At 36.4% G+C, this 19,589-nt stretch overlaps 3 protein-coding genes, 1 non-coding gene and 1 pseudogene across 10 annotated transcripts; 3 read left to right on the top strand and 2 right to left on the bottom strand.

Annotated features, from left to right (window-relative positions):
• Window positions 99-4,119, bottom strand: LOC105175225 (phosphatidylinositol/phosphatidylcholine transfer protein SFH2). Of its 4 annotated transcripts, none has more exons than XM_011097594.2 (12): window positions 3,961-4,119; window positions 3,519-3,672; window positions 3,373-3,401; window positions 2,835-2,918; window positions 2,686-2,739; window positions 2,226-2,303; window positions 2,085-2,138; window positions 1,429-1,488; window positions 1,258-1,353; window positions 1,031-1,132; window positions 786-866; window positions 99-652 (listed from the first exon to the last, which is right to left on the bottom strand). In XM_011097594.2, exons 2-12 carry the CDS (start codon window positions 3,574-3,576, stop codon window positions 332-334), a joined length of 1,017 nt encoding a protein of 338 aa, XP_011095896.1. In that variant the 5' UTR covers window positions 3,577-3,672; window positions 3,961-4,119; the 3' UTR covers window positions 99-331. The 4 variants fall into 4 exon arrangements, with proteins under 4 accessions (XP_011095896.1, XP_011095898.1, XP_011095897.1 ...); XM_011097596.2 differs by having other exon boundaries at window positions 3,519-3,623; XM_011097595.2 differs by having other exon boundaries at window positions 3,519-3,615.
• On the top strand, window positions 5,882-7,953 carry LOC105175223 (U-box domain-containing protein 51). 2 transcript variants are annotated; one of them, XM_011097588.2, is made up of 3 exons: window positions 5,882-6,531; window positions 7,124-7,245; window positions 7,338-7,953. In XM_011097588.2, exons 1-3 carry the CDS (start codon window positions 6,171-6,173, stop codon window positions 7,689-7,691), a joined length of 837 nt encoding a protein of 278 aa, XP_011095890.1. In that variant the 5' UTR covers window positions 5,882-6,170; the 3' UTR covers window positions 7,692-7,953. The 2 variants fall into 2 exon arrangements, with proteins under 2 accessions (XP_011095890.1, XP_011095889.1); XM_011097587.2 differs by having other exon boundaries at window positions 5,883-6,531; window positions 7,332-7,953.
• TRNAF-GAA lies at window positions 7,702-7,774 on the top strand. The gene has a single exon. It is a non-coding gene; the product is annotated as a tRNA-Phe (tRNA).
• Window positions 8,036-12,123, bottom strand: LOC105175224 (serine/threonine-protein kinase D6PK). 3 transcript variants are annotated; one of them, XM_011097589.2, is made up of 4 exons: window positions 11,890-12,123; window positions 11,622-11,688; window positions 9,884-10,953; window positions 8,036-9,472 (listed from the first exon to the last, which is right to left on the bottom strand). In XM_011097589.2, exons 3-4 carry the CDS (start codon window positions 10,837-10,839, stop codon window positions 8,605-8,607), a joined length of 1,824 nt encoding a protein of 607 aa, XP_011095891.1. In that variant the 5' UTR covers window positions 10,840-10,953; window positions 11,622-11,688; window positions 11,890-12,123; the 3' UTR covers window positions 8,036-8,604. The 3 variants fall into 3 exon arrangements, with proteins under 3 accessions (XP_011095891.1, XP_011095892.1, XP_011095894.1); XM_011097590.2 differs by lacking the exon at window positions 11,622-11,688; XM_011097592.2 differs by lacking the exons at window positions 11,622-11,688; window positions 11,890-12,123 and adding an exon at window positions 11,221-11,600.
• Window positions 16,512-19,214, top strand: LOC105175404 (annotated as a pseudogene).

The raw sequence follows: 19,589 nt of genomic DNA, 5'->3' as shown, positions 1-19,589 counted from the left end.
TTTTATTTCTAGAGTTCATGTTAAGCTAATACCAACGTAGCCACCAGAAGATTAAAAAATACTATATATATCTTTCCTCCACATATTTATACACCTAATGGGATCCAAAAGCTGGAGAATTATAAACGAATTGGAACAGCTTCAAGTTGATGTTTTGATAGCCGACATATAAAACTGCATACATCATCTGTTCCTGTTCCCTTGAAGTATCTACTAATTTAACATACTGTTGATACAATTAATACAGGATAGCTAGAATAGTTAGTACGTTAATAAAAATAGAATTCTATAGGATGTGATTTAGCACCTTAAACCAGAGACCAAGTATCGTCTAGCACTTGTCATCAATGATTTTCAGGTCCTTCAATGATTCTGGACATCTCTGTAGTTCCTCAAATTTCTCCAACTCGGATTCCAAAATCTTGGCAATATCTCCTTCAGCTGCATCTTCAGGTAAAGTCACATGCACAGACCCCTGTTTTACTGGCTCAACAGGTTTACAAACCAAGACTTGCTGCTTAATGTAATTGTAAAGTTGTTGGTGAAAGGGATGATCCAAGGAAAAGCAATTGTCAACGTTATTGTGTAGATGTTTTGAAGAGCCAGAACATCTCTTACGGCAGAAATGGGGGAGGGAGGAATAATTCATTATCTGCACCAAGCATATCCAGGAAATGGTTAAAGATTTTACATCCTAAAATTCTGAAAACCAAAAAGTTTGCAATCAATATGACCAAAGAAAGACACTGTTATTCACCAAACAAAGAATAGGACAAGAGAACTACCTTCAATAAATCATCCTGTCCACAACCAGACAGTACATTGATTTTCCTTCTTGTCCTCTCCTGCAGAAGTGGCTTAACAACCTGATAACAACTGATAGGTTATGACTTTGGCATCTGGTGAAGATGTTAAGCAACAAATTGTATTTCTGGGAAGCTAAAGATATCTAGAGCAGTGAACTTCAGCAATTTTGCAGAAAAACGAAGTAGATATTAAGACCCAAAAGGGCCAAAAATGTGGTACTAACCTTCCAACAAGCAGAAAAGACATACGGCGCATTCACAATATAATACGTTAGTGTTTTCTCTGGATAGTTCAGATCATCAATAGAAGAAATAATAGTCATTAGCTGCATAAGAACAAATCCCTAGTGTTATATTTCATGATAAAGGAATAAGCAAAGAATTCTAGTAGATATTAAATCACCACTTAGAAAGGAGATTTACTATCAAATGAACTAGGAATCTTATGCACCTTTATTTGGTTTAACGCTGAGAGCTTCAACCCAGTCATATCTAGAATCTTTATACATTTGCTAACATGCCTCCCGTACTTTTTGGTCGCAGCTGGCTGAAGTAAACATGATGTGTTAATTTGATGTGCAAATAAAATGAGGTAGGCTTTTAAGGAGTATGATATGCTTACCAGAATCACACGATCCCGATATTCATTGATCTGAATGTGGGATTGTACATAATAATGAACCTAAAATGAAGATAAATATAGTCAAAGGAAATAAAAGAATTGTTATGCAAACGAATTTCAGTTACCACATTAGCTCTTGCAATACTAGAAGAAAGGATAAGAGTACACAGTATATCCGGCACAGAAATTATACAATCTAGTCACCAAATTCATGTTTTTTGCTACTGTAGATGGCTAAATCCTTGACCAAAACCTGTGTGAGTCACACTAAATTTACAGAGCAAATCCATCAGGTTCTGCATTGCTCTTTGGACAGACACATGATCCCTATAGCCCGTCATGTCATTATAAAACAGGTTTAACTAGTAAAAACAAGTCCAGTAAAATACATTATTTTTCAGTGAATTTATTGTACATAATAGAGTTAGAGCCTCAAAAGAACTCAAAAGGACAAAAGCTATGATCCTTGGAACAATACAAGTGAACTGATATTAACAAAAGAAATAATAACTGTTGACATTTCCCAAGTTTTAATTAAGATCGACAACGATAATTATGAAGCAGAATAGCAAATTGGGAACACCTTGTTGACATGCATACAAGGTTTTATTTCATAAGGTTTTTGAAATAGTATATGAGTAATAAACAGAACTTACAGATGCTCTGTCAAATGTACTCAGGCCCACTCCAACAGCAAAGACAGGGAGACCCTAGAGTAAGAACAGCACCACTATTAGTAAGAGATTGGAATTTGATACCAAAGGAAAAGGTAAATTCCAGCTTCATTGAATCCTCACCTCGTTTGTGTAACCTGATAATCCTATAAGCTGTGAATCACGTATCCCTCTGTAAAGCTCTATAGGAACAATGGGTTTCTGTGATAAAAAATGTTAGTAGGTTCAGAGGATGTCATCATTTCTGAAGGGGTTGTTAAAGTCTTTCAGAAAGACAGAAAGGAGATAAGAGCCCAAGCTTTCCATTCAACTGTGCAAAATTAAATTTCCGGTAATCTAGGTCATAACAAAACAGGTTTCATATGTCTTAATCAAGGCAATGGATACAGTAAATTAATAATAGAGATAACAAGCCAACAAAATGAACTTTAGATTGATGGAAAAGATTGAGTAGCAAGATGATGCTGTAAATCAGTTTGGTCATTTGAGCGAAAAAATTATCATATCCACACATCAAATTGAAAGAGCATAAGATGATAACTTACTACATGATATTATAGAACACAAACATTTTACTACTTACCGCTAACATATCATCAATGTCATTTTGGATTCTCCAGTTCAAACAATCAACTAACTGAAACATCACATTATCAGCAATTCAGTAATTCAGAATTCAGTAAACATGATCATTCAAATGCTAAAAGTTGCCTGATGTAAGATTTTGCTAACCATCTTGTGGGCCCTTGTGACGTTTCCTTCTCTCGCCTTCAGAAAGCGCATCAAAGTTTCACAAGGATATCCTTGATGGATGTTCTGCACAGTTAACAGAATGATTTCTCTCAATTGTGAACGGGAGATTTGTGTCACGGAAAGCTCAGAGTAAGGAACATATGGAGACATCCACAGATGACCACTTGGCTACACATTTGATTAGTGATATCTAAGAGCAGAATATGTATGAGTGCACCCAGATCCGAAATCCTAATTTGGCAAGTGCAATAGTTATTCTGAATCCTTATCAATCTTTACTCCAGAATAAACTATGCATCTCGAAAAATCAAAAAAAGACACGTAAATCTAATGAAAAGAAGCTGACTGACAGATAATACTACTGGCATGAACTAAACTCGGTATCATGTCGGTATGCATATTGCTGAAGTTGCCTAGTTACAACAAGACTAGAAGTCCTATTATATTCTGACTAGAGTTCATAAGCAGATCAGGCGTAAGGAGAATCCCGAGTAAAGAAAAGAAAACAAGTACAAACCTGGAATGTTCTTTTGAGGGATTCATCAACTGCATAGAATTCCGAGAAAAATATGATAAATAAAAGCAGACAACAAAAATAAGTAATGGGCCCATAAAAGAAAAGATCAAGACACAGTTTTAAGAAAGAGATGAAGCTCAGCTCACCTTCCTCCTCCATCAGAGCTTCAAATTGGTCGATGGCTTCCTGTGGAACCACAGCCATTTCTTCTGCTCTAACAAAACGTACCAACAAAAATTTTACCTGATGAACTTACCACCAAGACAAATTAATCAATTTTTCACTCTGTTCGTTGAAGGCCTGAGGGAAGGGGAAAAGAAGAGAGAGAACAAGCAGCAAGAGAGAGAAAGACAAGTAAAGATTCCACTTTTATTACATGAAGAAAAGATAAAGCTAATGAAATGAAATGGGAGTCGAGATTCAAGAAAGGCAACCCCACCCCACCCCCTCCCCTCTGCCTTCTTTCTATCCTGCTTCCCTCTCTTTCTTCCTTGGAAAAAAAAAGAAAACAAGTAGTCCCTCTGAAAACGTTGTTAGTACTTAGATTCTTAACACATAATTGATTGATTGAATCCAGACAAAACATACCAGTTGTTGGTTTCTTCTCAAAGAAATGGCTGTGGACTGCTCAAGTGTCAGCTGCCACACCAAAAAGTAAATGAATTTTGCACCTTTTGTGTGTGTGTGAGTTGAACTAGAAGATATATACTGTTCTGACCGGTTTTCTAACCATCGCACAAAAAAGTAAAAAACAGGAATCCTGAAAAAAATTTAATGAAAAAAGAAAAAAAAAGTTTACACCCCACCAAAATTGACACTGAAGTCAAGATCAAGAAAAGCCATAACGGAAATGATGACGGAGATTGACTCAAGACCCAGAATCCGTGTTATACGTAGTTTCCAAGAAGTGTTGTAGTGGAAACTTAAAAAGCTGCACGTCAAGAAATAGAAAAGGAAAAATCAATTTTCCGAATTAATTTATTTTATGCAATCCCCCCCCAAGTAATTTTGATTTAAATTCAATTTTATGAGAAAATTGCATAATTTTATACTAAATGTGATGGTTCTGTCCAACTTAGATTTGGTTCAACTTTGAAATTTCTAGTAGTACTCAACATTCATATAATTAGCATAGTTTGGACGTTATGTCTTTATTAACATATCCCACATGTTAGATGAAGAAAATTTAATTATACATGAATTAATTATGTAGTAAATATAATAAATATATTATATAATTAATTTAATTTAATCTGAATAAAAATTTCTGTTACTTTCACTTTACTATTTAATTTTTTTTGTTCAAAATCCTTCATAAACTCTTTTTTTTTTGGTTTTCTTTTTTCTTCTCATTTTTAAATAAGTTTGAGTCCTTGAGAGTTGCAGCTATGAGAATTAATCAACGGTATATAAGATGGCATGTCAAAGGTAACCATAAATTTGGATCCTCAGCCTTTAAATTCAATAGGAGTAGTAGGGCTGCCAAGTCCAAAGGCATAGGCCGGAAATCTTTCTGCCTGTATTAATTGGGCTCATATTTGAGGGTCAGATCCAAGAGGTTGAAGTCATTGGTATGCCATCCTCTATATCTACTTTATTATAAATATTAAAATTATTTTGACACTGTTTTCCCAACTCCAATTTTCTCTCTCTCTCTCTCTTAACCTTTCTTCCCTATTTTTTTTTTGCAATAACTACTCATAATTTTTATTTTTTTATTTATTGAATTAAAATATACATTTTAAAAAAATAATAACCATATTATCTATATTTTAAGTTAACTGCATATAAATTTGAGTGTGCCACACACACTAATCTATATCTTAAGTCCCATCATCAACATAAATTATCAATTTGTGTAATGATAACTTATTTTGATAATAAATATAAATATTATATAATTAGTAATTAATAAATTACCTATCGTTTATAAAATATAATTATACTATATGATATATTTTGAGACTAATATTATTTTTTTCTTAATGTTACTTGAGGAGGGATATTTGCCCCCCTTCATTTATCCGTAATATGTATCACATTTCATAGTAGATTACAAGAAATTCAGAAATTTCCTCTACTTAAATTATTGTTTTATATGATCTAAAAAACACTTATTTCATCTTTCAAAATCTACCCACCCCCTGCAAATACTTAAGTATTTGAATGAGTATGCATAGACCAAAGACTCCTTCAGCCCGCAACCCGATATACTCGTACGTATTCGCATATTCCTGTTTGAGTCAACAAAAGATTAATCCCACACCCACAATTATTATGTCTCTTCTTGTAATAATGTGAATATGATGATGTTGGTCAATGTTTTATTAGACACCATGTTAATGTTTCATTTTCTAAACCTGTTTTTCCAATTATGCCCCTTACGAATATTCCGTATTGTTCATTTCAGCTATTATTGTCTATTTGACTAAACTCATATTTCTTGTTAAATATATCTTTTAAAAAGAGAAGAATTTTAAAAATTAGAAAAGAGAAAAAAACTTTCATTATCGGGGAGCGTTAATGGCAAGAGCTGAGGAGTGGAGGGACAAAGTGCAGCAGGCGACAAGGTTTGATTAGTCATCATGAAAAATCTATTCGTGTCTTTTTCTGTGTATATATATGATTGTCGTAAGTAGAGTTCGTCAAAGTCAAGGTGGCAGTATCAGGACAACCTTTTCCGTGTAACAATTTCTGATCATATTACTTCCAATCTTGCCTCAAACCCCAGAAAATATCACCGCTGTTTAGACATACAAGCAGGTAACAGTAGGCTCCTGGCGATCCTATATAGCTGGATGGCGTCGGTGGGAGGAGGGAGTAGTTGGGATGAGGTGAGAGCTCATCATCAAGATTATAATCAGTGGGAGAATTACAATAGCGGCGGTGGGGTGAGCGAGATTGAAGAGGAGCCGTCCACCGGAGAATTTGATAACAACAATATTAATGGGGGTAACCATCCTCTGGAAAGCATCAGAGAGGAAAGCGTGTATTCCTTGGGAAGCGGGGAAGACGCCGTGTACGTGGCGGTGGGGCGGCAGAGCGAGGAAACAAGCATGGATGCCCTGAGATGGGCGCTGAATAACGAGGTTGATCCATCGTCGACTGTTGTCTTTCTCATTCATGTCTTTCCTGAGACTAAGTACATCCCCTCTCCATGTAAGCACTAACTACTACGTACTACTGCTCAAGATTCTGTCACACACACACACTTTTCACATCAAAATTAAAAGCCACATGGAAATTACAAGAGAAATAGTACTGGAATGGTCCATAAGTGTTGTCTGCTTGACTTCAATGTGAAGTGGACTATAGCCTCCAACAATCAAACTAGTTTTGGGCTCTTGATTAGACGTTGAGCAGCAGAGCTTAAACGAGTCTTGATGAATTACCAACATTAATGGTGTAGGTGGGGTGTTAAACCAACCCTCTCCTAATATAGGATAGGGGGTGGAAGTTGGGCACAACTAATTAATTAGACAGAAGCAGGGTCATTGAAGGCCATCTCAATGAATTTTTTTACTCAAATTAGTTCTAAATCAATTATTATTGAGCAAGTGTAATTAGTAACTTGCTCCAAACTATACACCAGTTATACAATTCTGGGCAGGCCATCTTAATCACATTGGTCTCCGAGTTAATAGGTAGGTCTGAATTTTATATATTGTGTACTTAATTAACTAAATGTAGTAGTCCTGCATATATATAAGTTTTTTGGGTGGGGTTCTCTAAAATGAATGGGATGATGCAGTGGGAAAGCTGCCGATTAGCCAAGTGAACGGTGAGCAGAGGGAGAATTATTTGGCTCAAGAAAGAGGAAAGACAAGAGAGTTTCTGCAGAAGTTTGTTGACGTCTGTTCTGCTTCCAGCCAGGTACATAGTACATACATAAGTAGTTACGTACATTTTCTGGTCACTAGCGCCCTTCAATCTCATGTGATGTGGTGTGACATGTAAAGAAGCAGCAAGTGAAAGTGGAGACGATACTGATCGAAAGCGACATGGAAGCAAAAGCCATAGTAGACCTCATTCCTATACTCAATATCAGAAAGCTGGTGGTAGGCACCACAAAGTCCAATCTCAGGAGGATGAGATCACGGAGAGGCAATGGATCTGGAGTTGCTGATCAGATACTCCAAAATGCACCTGAATTTTGCAATGTTATCATCATATGTGAAGGAAAGCAGATCTCTGAGCTGCCCCTCAACCTCGACCCCCCTTCTCCCTCTCTCTCACCCCGTGCAACTGAGCGGCCTCCCAAATTTGCTCAAGACCAACCTCCTAATGACATTACATCTTGTGGTTGCTTCAAACTGTAAGAAAGCAACAGCGGGGATAGCTCAGTTGGGAGAGCGTCAGACTGAAGATCTGAAGGTCGCGTGTTCGATCCACGCTCACCGCATTTTGCATTTTCTTCCCTTGCTTTTCGGTTTTATATTTCTTATGGCCATTCTCATACAACAAACACCACATTACAGAAGGTGGAATAACTGTTGGATACTCTCTGTGTTTTCAGACGTACTGATGTATGTTATATAGCCGATATTTCGGAACGAATGAATTTGCATTTATTTGCTCCAATGGAAATACTTACATAAACAATGCTGGCACGCCCCCATACCCTACGGTACATGTATTATATTATTTGGCAATGATCAACAAATAACTAATAAAAACTTCATAAATTAGAATGAGGATATAAACCTTTACAATGACAAATTCCTGTGATTTTCTTTCTTGGCATCCAACCTAAGGAAAAGTTCATGACGAATTAAGTCGCAACTGGCAGTGTCTGGCCGAGTGGTTGAAATGTCAGGACACACAAACGTGAGTATAGGGCCTACAAAGTTGAGGTTGCATCTAAACTTGGTCCTACAATGCCTTAAAATTCATCAACCTTTTCTAGAAATGATGAGAAAACAATTATACATAGCTCAATTCAATAGCTGAGATTCATCCTGCAGTGCCCACAAGTTATCCAGTTCCCATGCTTCTCAAGCCGTTGAGAGCCACACAATAGTTTCAACTTTCAGGCGATTGAGACCATTTAATCAGCTTCTCAGCCACGATGTTCAAGAAAAGACCTCCCATCGACCTTTCTTGAACCGGTAGATGGCAGCAGCAATATACATACGGCTCTTAATCAGTCTACAGTTTTAAAGAAATCGACCATCTTCCTGATGGTCTTCTCCATAACTTATAATAACAATCTTCAAACAATAACAATAATGACTAAAAGAAATCAAACTCAAGATATTTATCACTTTTCTGATCGGTGGCAGCAATGGCGCCCTTTTCATTAGCTGGTGCGGCTGGGGTAGGCAATCGATCATAGTCAACAGGCCTTGGGATCTCAGGAGGGGTGGCGCAGCGTATCAAAGCCCAGTTTACTCCTTCGAAGAAAGGGTGCTGTTTTATCTCTGTTGCGCCTCTTTTATAGGCCAATCTGTGCTGCGGCTCTTTTACAAGTAAACCCCTAATCAGATCCCTAGCAGCAAAACTGACAACGGGTGATTCTGGAAATCGAAGAGGCTGTCCGACAACATTGAATAATGTGGCTCTGTTACCGGATCCTTTAAATGGAGTTTTACCGAACAAAAGCTCGTAAAGAAAGATCCCAAAAGTCCACCAATCCACTGCACTTCCATGACCTTCTCCTTTGATGATCTCAGGTGCCAGATACTCATGGGTTCCAACAAACGACATTGAACGAGCATTGCTTGGTTCAGCGATCAGCTCAGGTAAGGGGCTAACTTGGTTGCCAATTTCAGTTTTGGGTTTTCTATCTTTTTTGGATCTGCTAGAAAAGATACGAGGGGAAAAGCATGTTGTTGGAACAACACATGATGGCTGAATGCACGCTGGTTCAATGCATGCTGGCTGGGCACAGTACATGGAATTTTTACGCTGCGGATCCGAATCAATAGATGAGGTCTTGACCAGAGTCGGGCTAACAGCACAACGAAGTGAAAGATCAAAGTCTGAGAGCATTATATGTCCATCATCCCTAACAAGGACATTCTCTGGCTTAAGATCACGATATACAATCCCAAGCATGTGCAAGTACTCCAGCGAAAGTAGCACTTCTGCAACATAAAATCTGGCGCAAGAAAATTGAGGAAAAAAAGCTAGTGTTAAATATGTGAAATCATGAAAATTGCTCTTTCAATCAATCAAACCATTTAAAGAACACTTTTGCAACACCGAGTTCGTTTCTGTGTTAAAAGATAGAACACATGTGACATGAAAGAATATTCTAATGCAGAGCCAAACTGGTCTTCACACAACTAGACACCTGGAAATGAATACCAAAGGCCATGCAGGTATTAGAAAAAACGACCAAGAAGTAATTAGCAAGAGCATTTACTGAAACCATCTAGAACAGGAAGGTAAGCCACAAATAGTAGGTCTCTGAAAAGATATGACTACCAGATGCTATGTGAACATTAGTGTGACACCCAAAGAAGCGTAAGCAAATATCATTTAAAGCTTTACTTCAAAGATATCTTACTTCACTGCTTGTTCAGAGAAATATTTTCCTGGCTGTCTCTGTCTAAGAGTGTGCAGATCTCCTCCAGGGCAGAATTCCATTACCAAACACGAAAATTTTTCAGTCTCAAAATGAGAGTAGAGAGTAGGAAGGAAGGGATGGTCCAGAGATTGCAGGATCTCTCTTTCTGTCTGAGCACGAAGAAGCTTCTTACGACTTGCTAGTGATGCCTTGTCCATAACTTTCATCGCAAAGTAACATTTAGTTCCACTCAGCTCGGCCAGATAAACGCTCCCAATATCACCACAACCTAATCTTTTCAACAGCCTGAAATGGCTCAATCCTAACACACCATCTCTGGCTCGGACAGCTTGGATGGCTTCCCAACGCATATCATTTGCTTTATGGGGTTTGTTGATACTGCTGCTGAAGCTGCTACAAGTGCTCTCGTCGCTCACATCACTACCTGTGCTCCCTCGACAAATGCTGCTTTTCCCACTCTCAACATTATCGGCCCGATCACTTACTTTGGCACTTCCACTGGTTTTTGCAAGACTATTGGCTCCATCACTAACCTCTGCAAAACCTGAACTGTTCTTCACACTGCCTGGCTCAGACGCTTTCTTTTCTTGATCAACTGAATTTTCCCGTGAGCTTCTAGTATCATGTACATCAAGATCTGTTTTAGACACTTGCTCAGATCTGGTGGAAGAAACCTTGGAATCTGAGCTACCAGAATTCGATGAATCATTCAGATTAGTTGGAGATCTTTTGGAGTCAACAGCTTCGGTAGGTGCTCCCGCTGTCGTGCCACGAGGTTCGGCTGATTGTTCGGCAGAATTAACCAGCTTGGGCTTGATAGTCACCGAGACCTGAGAAGGTAAAATTTTGAGATCATGGCCCTTGGTTGTTTGATGGGCGCCAACAGCTTTTTGTTGCAGTGCCACAGGAGCCCTGGAGACAGTCTTTGAGGCCATCACTGAGACAATACAGTATAAGCTTAAAATTTAGATCCGACTAATATGCTCTGGAACTGCTACAATTGCTGTGATGCTCATGATTAATACCCACGCATTTTATCTCCACCAACACTGCCAAACCGAAACACGTCAATGGATAAGTCACATAACATCTGAGAATACTACAGAAAGAAGTACGACAAGTTGGTTTAACAGAGTTGGAAAAACATCAGCACAAAGACATAGTCATGTTTTGTATGAGTAGATAAGCAATGTGTATTCACACATCATATGGAAGCAATAGCAAGAAGTAGCACGGTATATGATGAAAGACTTCAAAAATCTCGCCATACTATAGTGCGAGATCTCAACAAAACAAAAGAAATTTAGTGTATCAACCAGTAATGAAGGGATTCAGACGTCGGAATATTCGAATGCCGTCAGCCGTGGCAAATCATCAATGGTAAAATTGTAAGAGACAATGAATAAACAAAGCAGAGCCTCAATCTCAACCAAAAGTACCAAAACCATACGCCCATATACTCAAAAAAAGCTGCTCAAAACTCTTTTCTATCAAAGATGAAGTAAAAGAGACAAGGAAAAGAATACCAAAAGTAAGCGAGAAAAAGAGTGATGGCACAAGTAGGCAGAGAATACAAGTCAATCACACAACTCCGAACAGATACTTTCCTTCCAAAAAAGAGGCTTTAACAGAAATATAAAAATGCAAACCCACTTCCAGAAAACCTGAAAAGGGAACCTAGAAAACAAAAAATTGAGATAGAGGAATCAAGGACCACCAGAAAAAGAGTAAAGAGGCACTGAATCAAGTCAGCTCCTGATGAAATGCAGCAGTGGCATGAATTGCTGTGTATTCAGAAAAGAATCCATTAGAAACACAATTGATGGGGAAAAATTCCCAACAAAATCAGATCTTGATCATAAGTCCATAATTAAAAGAGATGACCCACCCAAGATCCAAATTAACAGAATCTTGGAAGTAAAAAGGACGCAAACCCATAAAGAAAAACCCAAGAAAGTAGAGAAGTTGGATGAAGAAAAAGGCACCTGAATTTGCAATGATCAGAGAGTTTCAGGGCTTAGAGCTTTGGCAGTTAAAAAGACAAGTGTAGAAAGAGAGAAAGCAGCTAGCTTGATACATGATGGCCTTTGTTCCATCTTGTTGGTTTTGTACCTGTGGCACCAACTAACAAGTGGAGGAGAGAGAGAGAGAGAGAGAGAGAGAGATTAATCAAATGAGATGCTTCAAAGTAATAAAAATTGGGTAGGGGGTTTCTCAAATCCTCAGACTTTTATTAGGCGAATCACAAGCGGAGCTGGACAACAGGGGCTGCGGCTGGGCTGCTGCGGTCAAACTGAAAAAGCAGAACAAAATTAACCATTACCACTCTTAGTTTTTTATCTTTTACCTCTTTTCTTGCTTCTTCTTATCATTTTGTCCTTTCAGACTAGTTAAATACGGGACAGACAACAAAGGAGACTACGAATTCACACTCAAAACTATGAAATTTCATAATATATGAATTTATAGAGGTAAGAACAAATCAATTGCATAAAAAAATATTATTCATTTTTATGAATTTGTATGTACCCAATTGAATAAATTGTTTCTCTGCCCGAAATGGGAGTTGGGCAGACTGCTCCATCTCACCTGCCCAATGCACTTCTCTTATCAACTGCTTCAAATCTAAACTTCTTTTAACACCCAATTATGGATTTCTTAGTTGTCGTTTTCCGGTCTTAGTCTTCCCACTTCACCTTCTAATTTATTTATTTGTCAACTTTTCAGATTTACGTTAGCAATGATAAGTTTGATAGTTAGACCCTAAAACTCATTCTTACTTAAATAAATGTCACAATTCAGACACATATCCCACTACCAAAAGGGTATATATCATCTTAACAGTTACCAGTGTCTTATTTACCAAAACAATGTCACATTATTAAAAAGAAACAAGAAAAATCAAACGTTAACGATTTTTATAATTTTAACACTGGTAATATATTTTCGAAAAAAAATCATCATTATAAATAATTAGTCAGAAGTGTACAGTGAAATTACGTTAATGACAAATTGATATATTGCATAATAAAAGAAACATTAAATTAATCAGCAAAAGAAAAAAAGAAATTCAGACAAGAAATTCATTGGCAGTGGATGTTGGTTTGTAGTAGATTATGAAAAGTGATGGGAGTTAATAATTGTTTCTTGTTTCATGGCTTCAGCATGTCATAAATTTCAGCAGAAGAATGATTGCTTGCAATTGCATACTCCAAAACTCCAAAAAACACGAAACCAAACAAGTCCCTAGCACTATGTTTGTTTTCATTTCCAACTTATTTCCGAGACAAATCAAAACATACCCAATATTTGCCATCATTCAAAACACCTTATTTAGGTGTTTTTAACTGTTTTAGCATAAAAATATACATATATATACACACATATATACATAAATATATGTTTTTAACTGTTTTAGCATAAAAATATACATATATATACACACATATATACATAAATATATATAAAAAAGCATGATTTGACAATGAATAGTAATTTTTGGCTCCCAATATACAACATTAAACATATAATTCTTATTTTAAATTATCTCCAAAGACATGATTTGATAATGAATAGTAATTTTTGTCTCTCAAAATACAACATTAAATATATAATACTTATTTTAAATTATCTCCAAAGACATGATTTGACAATGAATAGTAATTTTTGTCTCCCAAAAACACAACATTAAATATATAATACTTATATTAAATTATCTCCAAAAATAAATCCAAACATACATACTATCTCTAACATACACTTATTTATCTCTGTTTTTCTTTCTCTATTTTCACAAAACACAACAAAACACTCAGAAAACGAATCCAAACATTATGTAGATGTCTCAGTAATTGATTTTAGTATGGTTCATGTCATCCAACCCCACTGGACCGCATCGAAAACGAATGATTGCATAGTCCAACGGCTGTTATTCCTTGCTGGATGTGGTCTGATCACACACACATGCAAACCCTTATTTTACATTATTATTGTAATTTCATTTCCACCATAAATAGAGATCCAAAAATCGTCATAATTGTGTAATATTTACATACTAATAAAAAATCATATATTTTTATTTAATTATATATAGGAATAGTTGTGGATTTGTTGGTATATAATAAATTAATGTATGGATGTGTATGTGGTATGGATCCCTGTTGCAGTACTCCATTATTGGAGGGGAAGGGAAAATTATACGTAGATGGGAGGGAGAAATAATCCAATTGTTGTTTCAAGATTAGGCAAACAGGTCCCAACATCCACAATGCCATTGCTGTGTCCAGACAAGGCAGCAAATTCCAACTTCTCTATCTGCTTTAATTTCTTCTCTGCGTGGCCACATACACGTACGCATACGTACACGTGCGTTGTCTCAATTCCTGTCTACTCATTCATATATGATAACTCAAAAATTCTAATTCAAATTGAATTATTATTAATATATATAATTAGTATACAATTTATAAAAAATAATTAATTATAAGACAAACGTATTAATTATGTGATTGATGGAATTCAATTACATGACGAATATAGAGTGCGAGGGGGAGACTGAATTGAGATTGTTATAGGAAGTTGGTTAGAATTGATTGTGAGGGTCGTGCAATTGCAAGAACTTGGACAGGAGGCATTGCATGTCACCATTTTAAGTCACTCCAATTTCAATCTCACTCTTCATTATAAATATAAATATTTTCTTGTCCTAAAAAGTTATCCATTTATACATAATTTGCTGGAACACCTGCAAAGGATCCCTTTATCTGGCCCACAAATTTGACTAGTTTTAATTCATTCGTGCATCCTGAGTTCTCTTTTCTTTTATTTTTGTCCTAATATTGTATAAATTTTCTTTTGAATTTCGAGCTGCATTATTTATTATTTTCATACTCAATTCATATATATATCTATAATTTAGAAATTCGGGATATGAAAAAATAAATAAATAAATAAAGGTTTGAATGTTAATTGTTTGAGAAGGAATAAAAAGGGGTATAGTAGAATGAATGAAGTAGTGATGGTGATAATTGAGAAGGGGCAAACTGGGCAGCATGAGTTGGATAAGGACTCCAAGGTTATGCATATAATCACAAGATTCACAACACAAAATACCAAACCAACAAAAAAAAAAAAAAAGAAAATGAAACGCTATTGATGAATTTGGGTCTGAATCTAAAACTGTCCTGAATTAATGTTGTATTAAAGTGAGCAAAGATGAGATTGATCAATATTCCACTTCCATTCATTCTTTATTACTTTAGCAGCTACTCATCTCCATCATCCTAATTCCCTATTCTCTTTTAGGTATATATGTTTATCAACTCCTCCAAATCCCATCACTATTTTCTCACTTAGGACCCAATTCTTTGACTACTATTTTAAATTTTTTTCTGCTTTTTTCTTCTCACTTTATTATATGGAACCCTCTCTCAAATTATATTATAATTAAACTTTTGGGTTCATTTTACCTAATTCTTATATGAAAATATAAAATTACGTACACTTTCTCTTAACAAAATTTAAATTAAATTATAGTTGCGCACACCCTCTTTCAAAAAATCTCTATTTATAACTATAACCTTTTGTCAGGATTTGGACGAAAATCAGCCAAAAATACTGTCCCACGTCTTATGATTTCAACTTTAGCTCATTATTAGTATGTTGCTAATTAAATATGTATATGTGGACATATATATTTTGATGGGGTTGAGATGATTATCGAGTTATTGTATCGAACATGGATCTTTACTTGCAAATGATGTTGCATGTATAAAATCGCAAAAATACTAATGAATAGTAGTTCATTTCTGGTTCCCCAATTGCCAGATTCATATGTATGATCGAAAATTAATTTGTGGGTAAACAAATTGTTGCAGGAAGATTAGTCGAGTCTTCCAAGATCGTGTCTATTAATTAATGTATACATAGATGTAGGGAGAGGGCATGGAACAAGAGGAAAAAGGCCAATTTCACAAAGCTCCATACATGGATGCGCGAGCTAGGCCATGCCCCTCAACGCATGCATGCAACCTTGGAAAACAAACCACATCCTTCTCCATCATTAATTTATAAATTTTGATATATATATATATGATGATGATGATGATGATGATGATGATGGCCATCATCATCACCATCATCCATCAATCTTAATTCTCACAGCCCCATGCACCTGATCCTCGCACGTGCCGTGCATGTGAACTATGGTCCCATTTCCACATTGCAACTTATATATATACATTATCATAATGCGTGATGAGGCAGAGGAATATATTCCGTCGTTATCTTTTGATGCCTAATATATATATATATATATATATATATATTATGTATGTTTAATATTTTACGCTGCTCGAAGCACATGCTAACACACCCTAATTTGGACTTTTCCCTTTTCTTTTCGTTTTTATTTTTTTTAATTATATTTTATTTTATTTCCATCTCTTTCAAAATGAAAATAATCAACAGGGTTGCTTTCACAGAGTCGTGTGTAACTTCGAACCACGACTTTCAGTCACTACGGCTCTATCTTTGACCAGAAAACGGGAAAAGGGTAACAGCTCTGGGCCGCTGTCAACGATTATCTGAAAAGCACTATCCAGACACAATGTGGGCCTGTCAGAGCCCATTAACTGAGATAAATGGGAATCTGGATGGACAAATTATTGAGCCCAAACTCCATCGACTTCGCAATGGGCTTAATGCCAAAATTCTGAATGAGGTAATAGATCATAATCAACCAATGAAATTATTTTAAAAATAATTTGTTGGATATAGAAATATTAAGTATTACGTAATGAATGTTGTAATAATAGTATAGTATATAGATTGACTTCAAATTATTTATTCGTTAACACGTTTTTTATTGACTAACTGAATTTTTGACGTCGCATATAAAAAAGATCGTCACAATACATTTTATATAGTCTTGATATTTTTACGCCCATGAATTGAATTTGAAACCATAGTTAGCCTGATAATCAACTTAATTTCCCGATTGGGTATTGGACCAATTTTCAAACTAGTATTTTTTTCCAAAAATAGTAGACCCGTCTATCCATCAAAATCCTCCTATTTTTTCTGGGGATTCATCGTATTCAGATCGTCAAACTTCATTGTCCACTTTGAACAAATTTTGACTTCTTTTTCTGCAGGTTGGTACCCACTTTGTCTTGGAATAGGAATATAGGATAGCCCATTTACGTAGTACCTATATCTCAAATTGTCCACATTAAATTTAATAGCTGAATTTTGAGAAAAAGAGGTCAAGGAACCTTATCTACTGTAAGAATATGGCATAAAAATCGTATATTTACTTAATTGGTAATAAATAAAGCAAACTAGCTCTTGGGGGTTCATAAAGCAAAATATCTGTCCAAAATTTAATGCTGAATATATTTGGAAATTCTTATTAAATAAAATTTGACCAAATTTTGAGACAATGAAGTATTTGTTAATTTTAGAAACTGTAAAGCATTCACGTTACGAATATATTTCATGATTTTCATTGATAAGCTGACGAACTACATTCTTGATTCTACTATATATGGGCAGAGATCGATGATGCCTTCAGAGAGCAATGCTATAATGCCTGAAGACGAGGTGAGTGATTCTCCGATAGAGGAAGTCCGGCTGACAGTGCCAATAACAGATGATCCGACACTGCCATGCCTGACTTTCCGGACATGGGTTCTTGGGATACTGTCTTGTGCGGCTTTAGCGTTCTTAAACCAATTCTTAGGCTACCGTCAGAACGCCATCTCCGTGACATCGGTTTCTGCACAGATTCTTGTGCTTCCGTTGGGGAAGCTGATGGCTGCTTCTCTGCCAAGAAAAGCTGTAAAAGTCCCGGGAACGAAATGGTCGTTTTCGACGAATCCAGGGCCCTTCAACTTGAAGGAGCATGGCCTCATCACTATATTTGCCAATGCAGGCTCAAGTAATGTTTTATGCAGTCCGCATCGTCGCCATTTTGAAAGTGTATTACCATCGGCAGCTTAATCCTACTGCAGCGATGTTGCTGACACACAGTACACAGGTTAGCATTGACCATTAATTCTTGTGTTTCTCATCAATCTGAATTCTTTTTACTGAGTTATACTGCTGTTTTCCGTGTGCAGATGCTGGGGTACGGGTGGGCTGGAATTTTCAGGAAATATCTGGTGGATTCACCCTACATGTGGTGGCCTTCGAATCTAGTTCAGGTTTCTCTCTTCAGAGCGTTGCATGATGTGGAAATCAGGCGAAAAGGAGGGCTCACAAGGCTGCAGTTCTTCATCATTGTTCTTGTTTCCAGCTTTTCGTATTATATAATCCCCAACTATTTGTTTCCGTCCATTACTGCGCTCTCCTTTGTTTGTTGGATATGGAAGGATTCGGTGAAGGCCTAGCAAATAGGATCAGGACTTCAAGGCCTAGGAATTGGCTCGTTCGCGTTTGATTGGGCTACTGTAGCAGGTTTTCTTGGCAGCCCCCTAGCAACTCCTGGATTTGCTATCATCAATGTATTGGTTGGTTTTATACTGATTGTTTACGTTGTGTTGCCAATTGCCTATTGGAACGACATGTACAATGCTAAGCGATTTCCCATCATCTCGTCTCATGTTTTTGACGCTAATGGAGGTAAATACAACCTACCACGGGTTCTAAATGACAAGACCTTTGATTTCTATCGCGCTGGATATGATAGTTACAGCAAGGTTAATCTCAGCGTATTTTTCGTATTGTCATATGGTACAAGCTTCGCGACTTTGGCTGCTACCGTATCACATGTAGCACTCTTTCATGGAAGGTATAACATAACTTGAACATACTCAAATTATAGCCTTCATTGTCGCGCAAATACCCAGAGAAGAAGTGGATTAGGCTCATCAACATTCCAATCATTATATCCGGACCATCATCTATGCCGGTCGCCAAGGCCGTGAACTACATTTGTTGGTTTAGTGTGGGACTGTTCTTCAACTTGTACGCGTACAGGATGTATAAGGGGTGGTGGGCTAGGCACAATTACATCCTGTCAGCAGGGCTGGATGCTGGGGTTGCATTCATGGCTACACTCTGTTTCTTCACATTACAAAATTACATTATCGGCGGACCAAGCTGGTGGGGGCTGGACGTGAGCGATCACTGTCCCCTGGCATACATGTTAAGGGGTGCCCTGTCTTCCATTGACTCGGAGTTGCATAATACATCTACTGCCCAAGACACAATTACTTGGTTGACAGTGCATGTTGTTCGCCATGCTTTATGACCGCTTTGTAAGATATGTATATATGTACTGATAATGCTAATTTAAATATTAGAAACTTCTCGGGACGTTGCATAAAAATTTTAAAATTAATGAAATATATGTAATGGTCATAAAAAATAAAATTTAAAATATTACTTTTTTTCTTTTCAATTCAAGTATATCTATATTAATTTTCTATCACTTATATTGATCAAAATAATTTATTTTCATGTAGTAATAATTATATATTATTATTTGATATAATTGATATTGGAACAAAACATAACATAGCATTTATTATTTTAACTTGTAAAATATCATTAATACATTGATATATATATATATTATATTACTAATTTAATATATTATTAAATGAAATATTTACACGAATTTATAATCAGTCAACACTCAGGGAAGGGGGGAGGGCAACAAATGTGGACACCCCAAGCCCAC

This window comes from Sesamum indicum, linkage group LG12, assembly GCF_000512975.1.
Source record: "Sesamum indicum cultivar Zhongzhi No. 13 linkage group LG12, S_indicum_v1.0, whole genome shotgun sequence".
NCBI lineage: Eukaryota > Viridiplantae > Streptophyta > Magnoliopsida > Lamiales > Pedaliaceae > Sesamum > Sesamum indicum.
The sequence above is the reverse complement of the archived record's forward strand: the minus strand, read 5'-3'. Positions and strand labels throughout refer to the sequence as shown.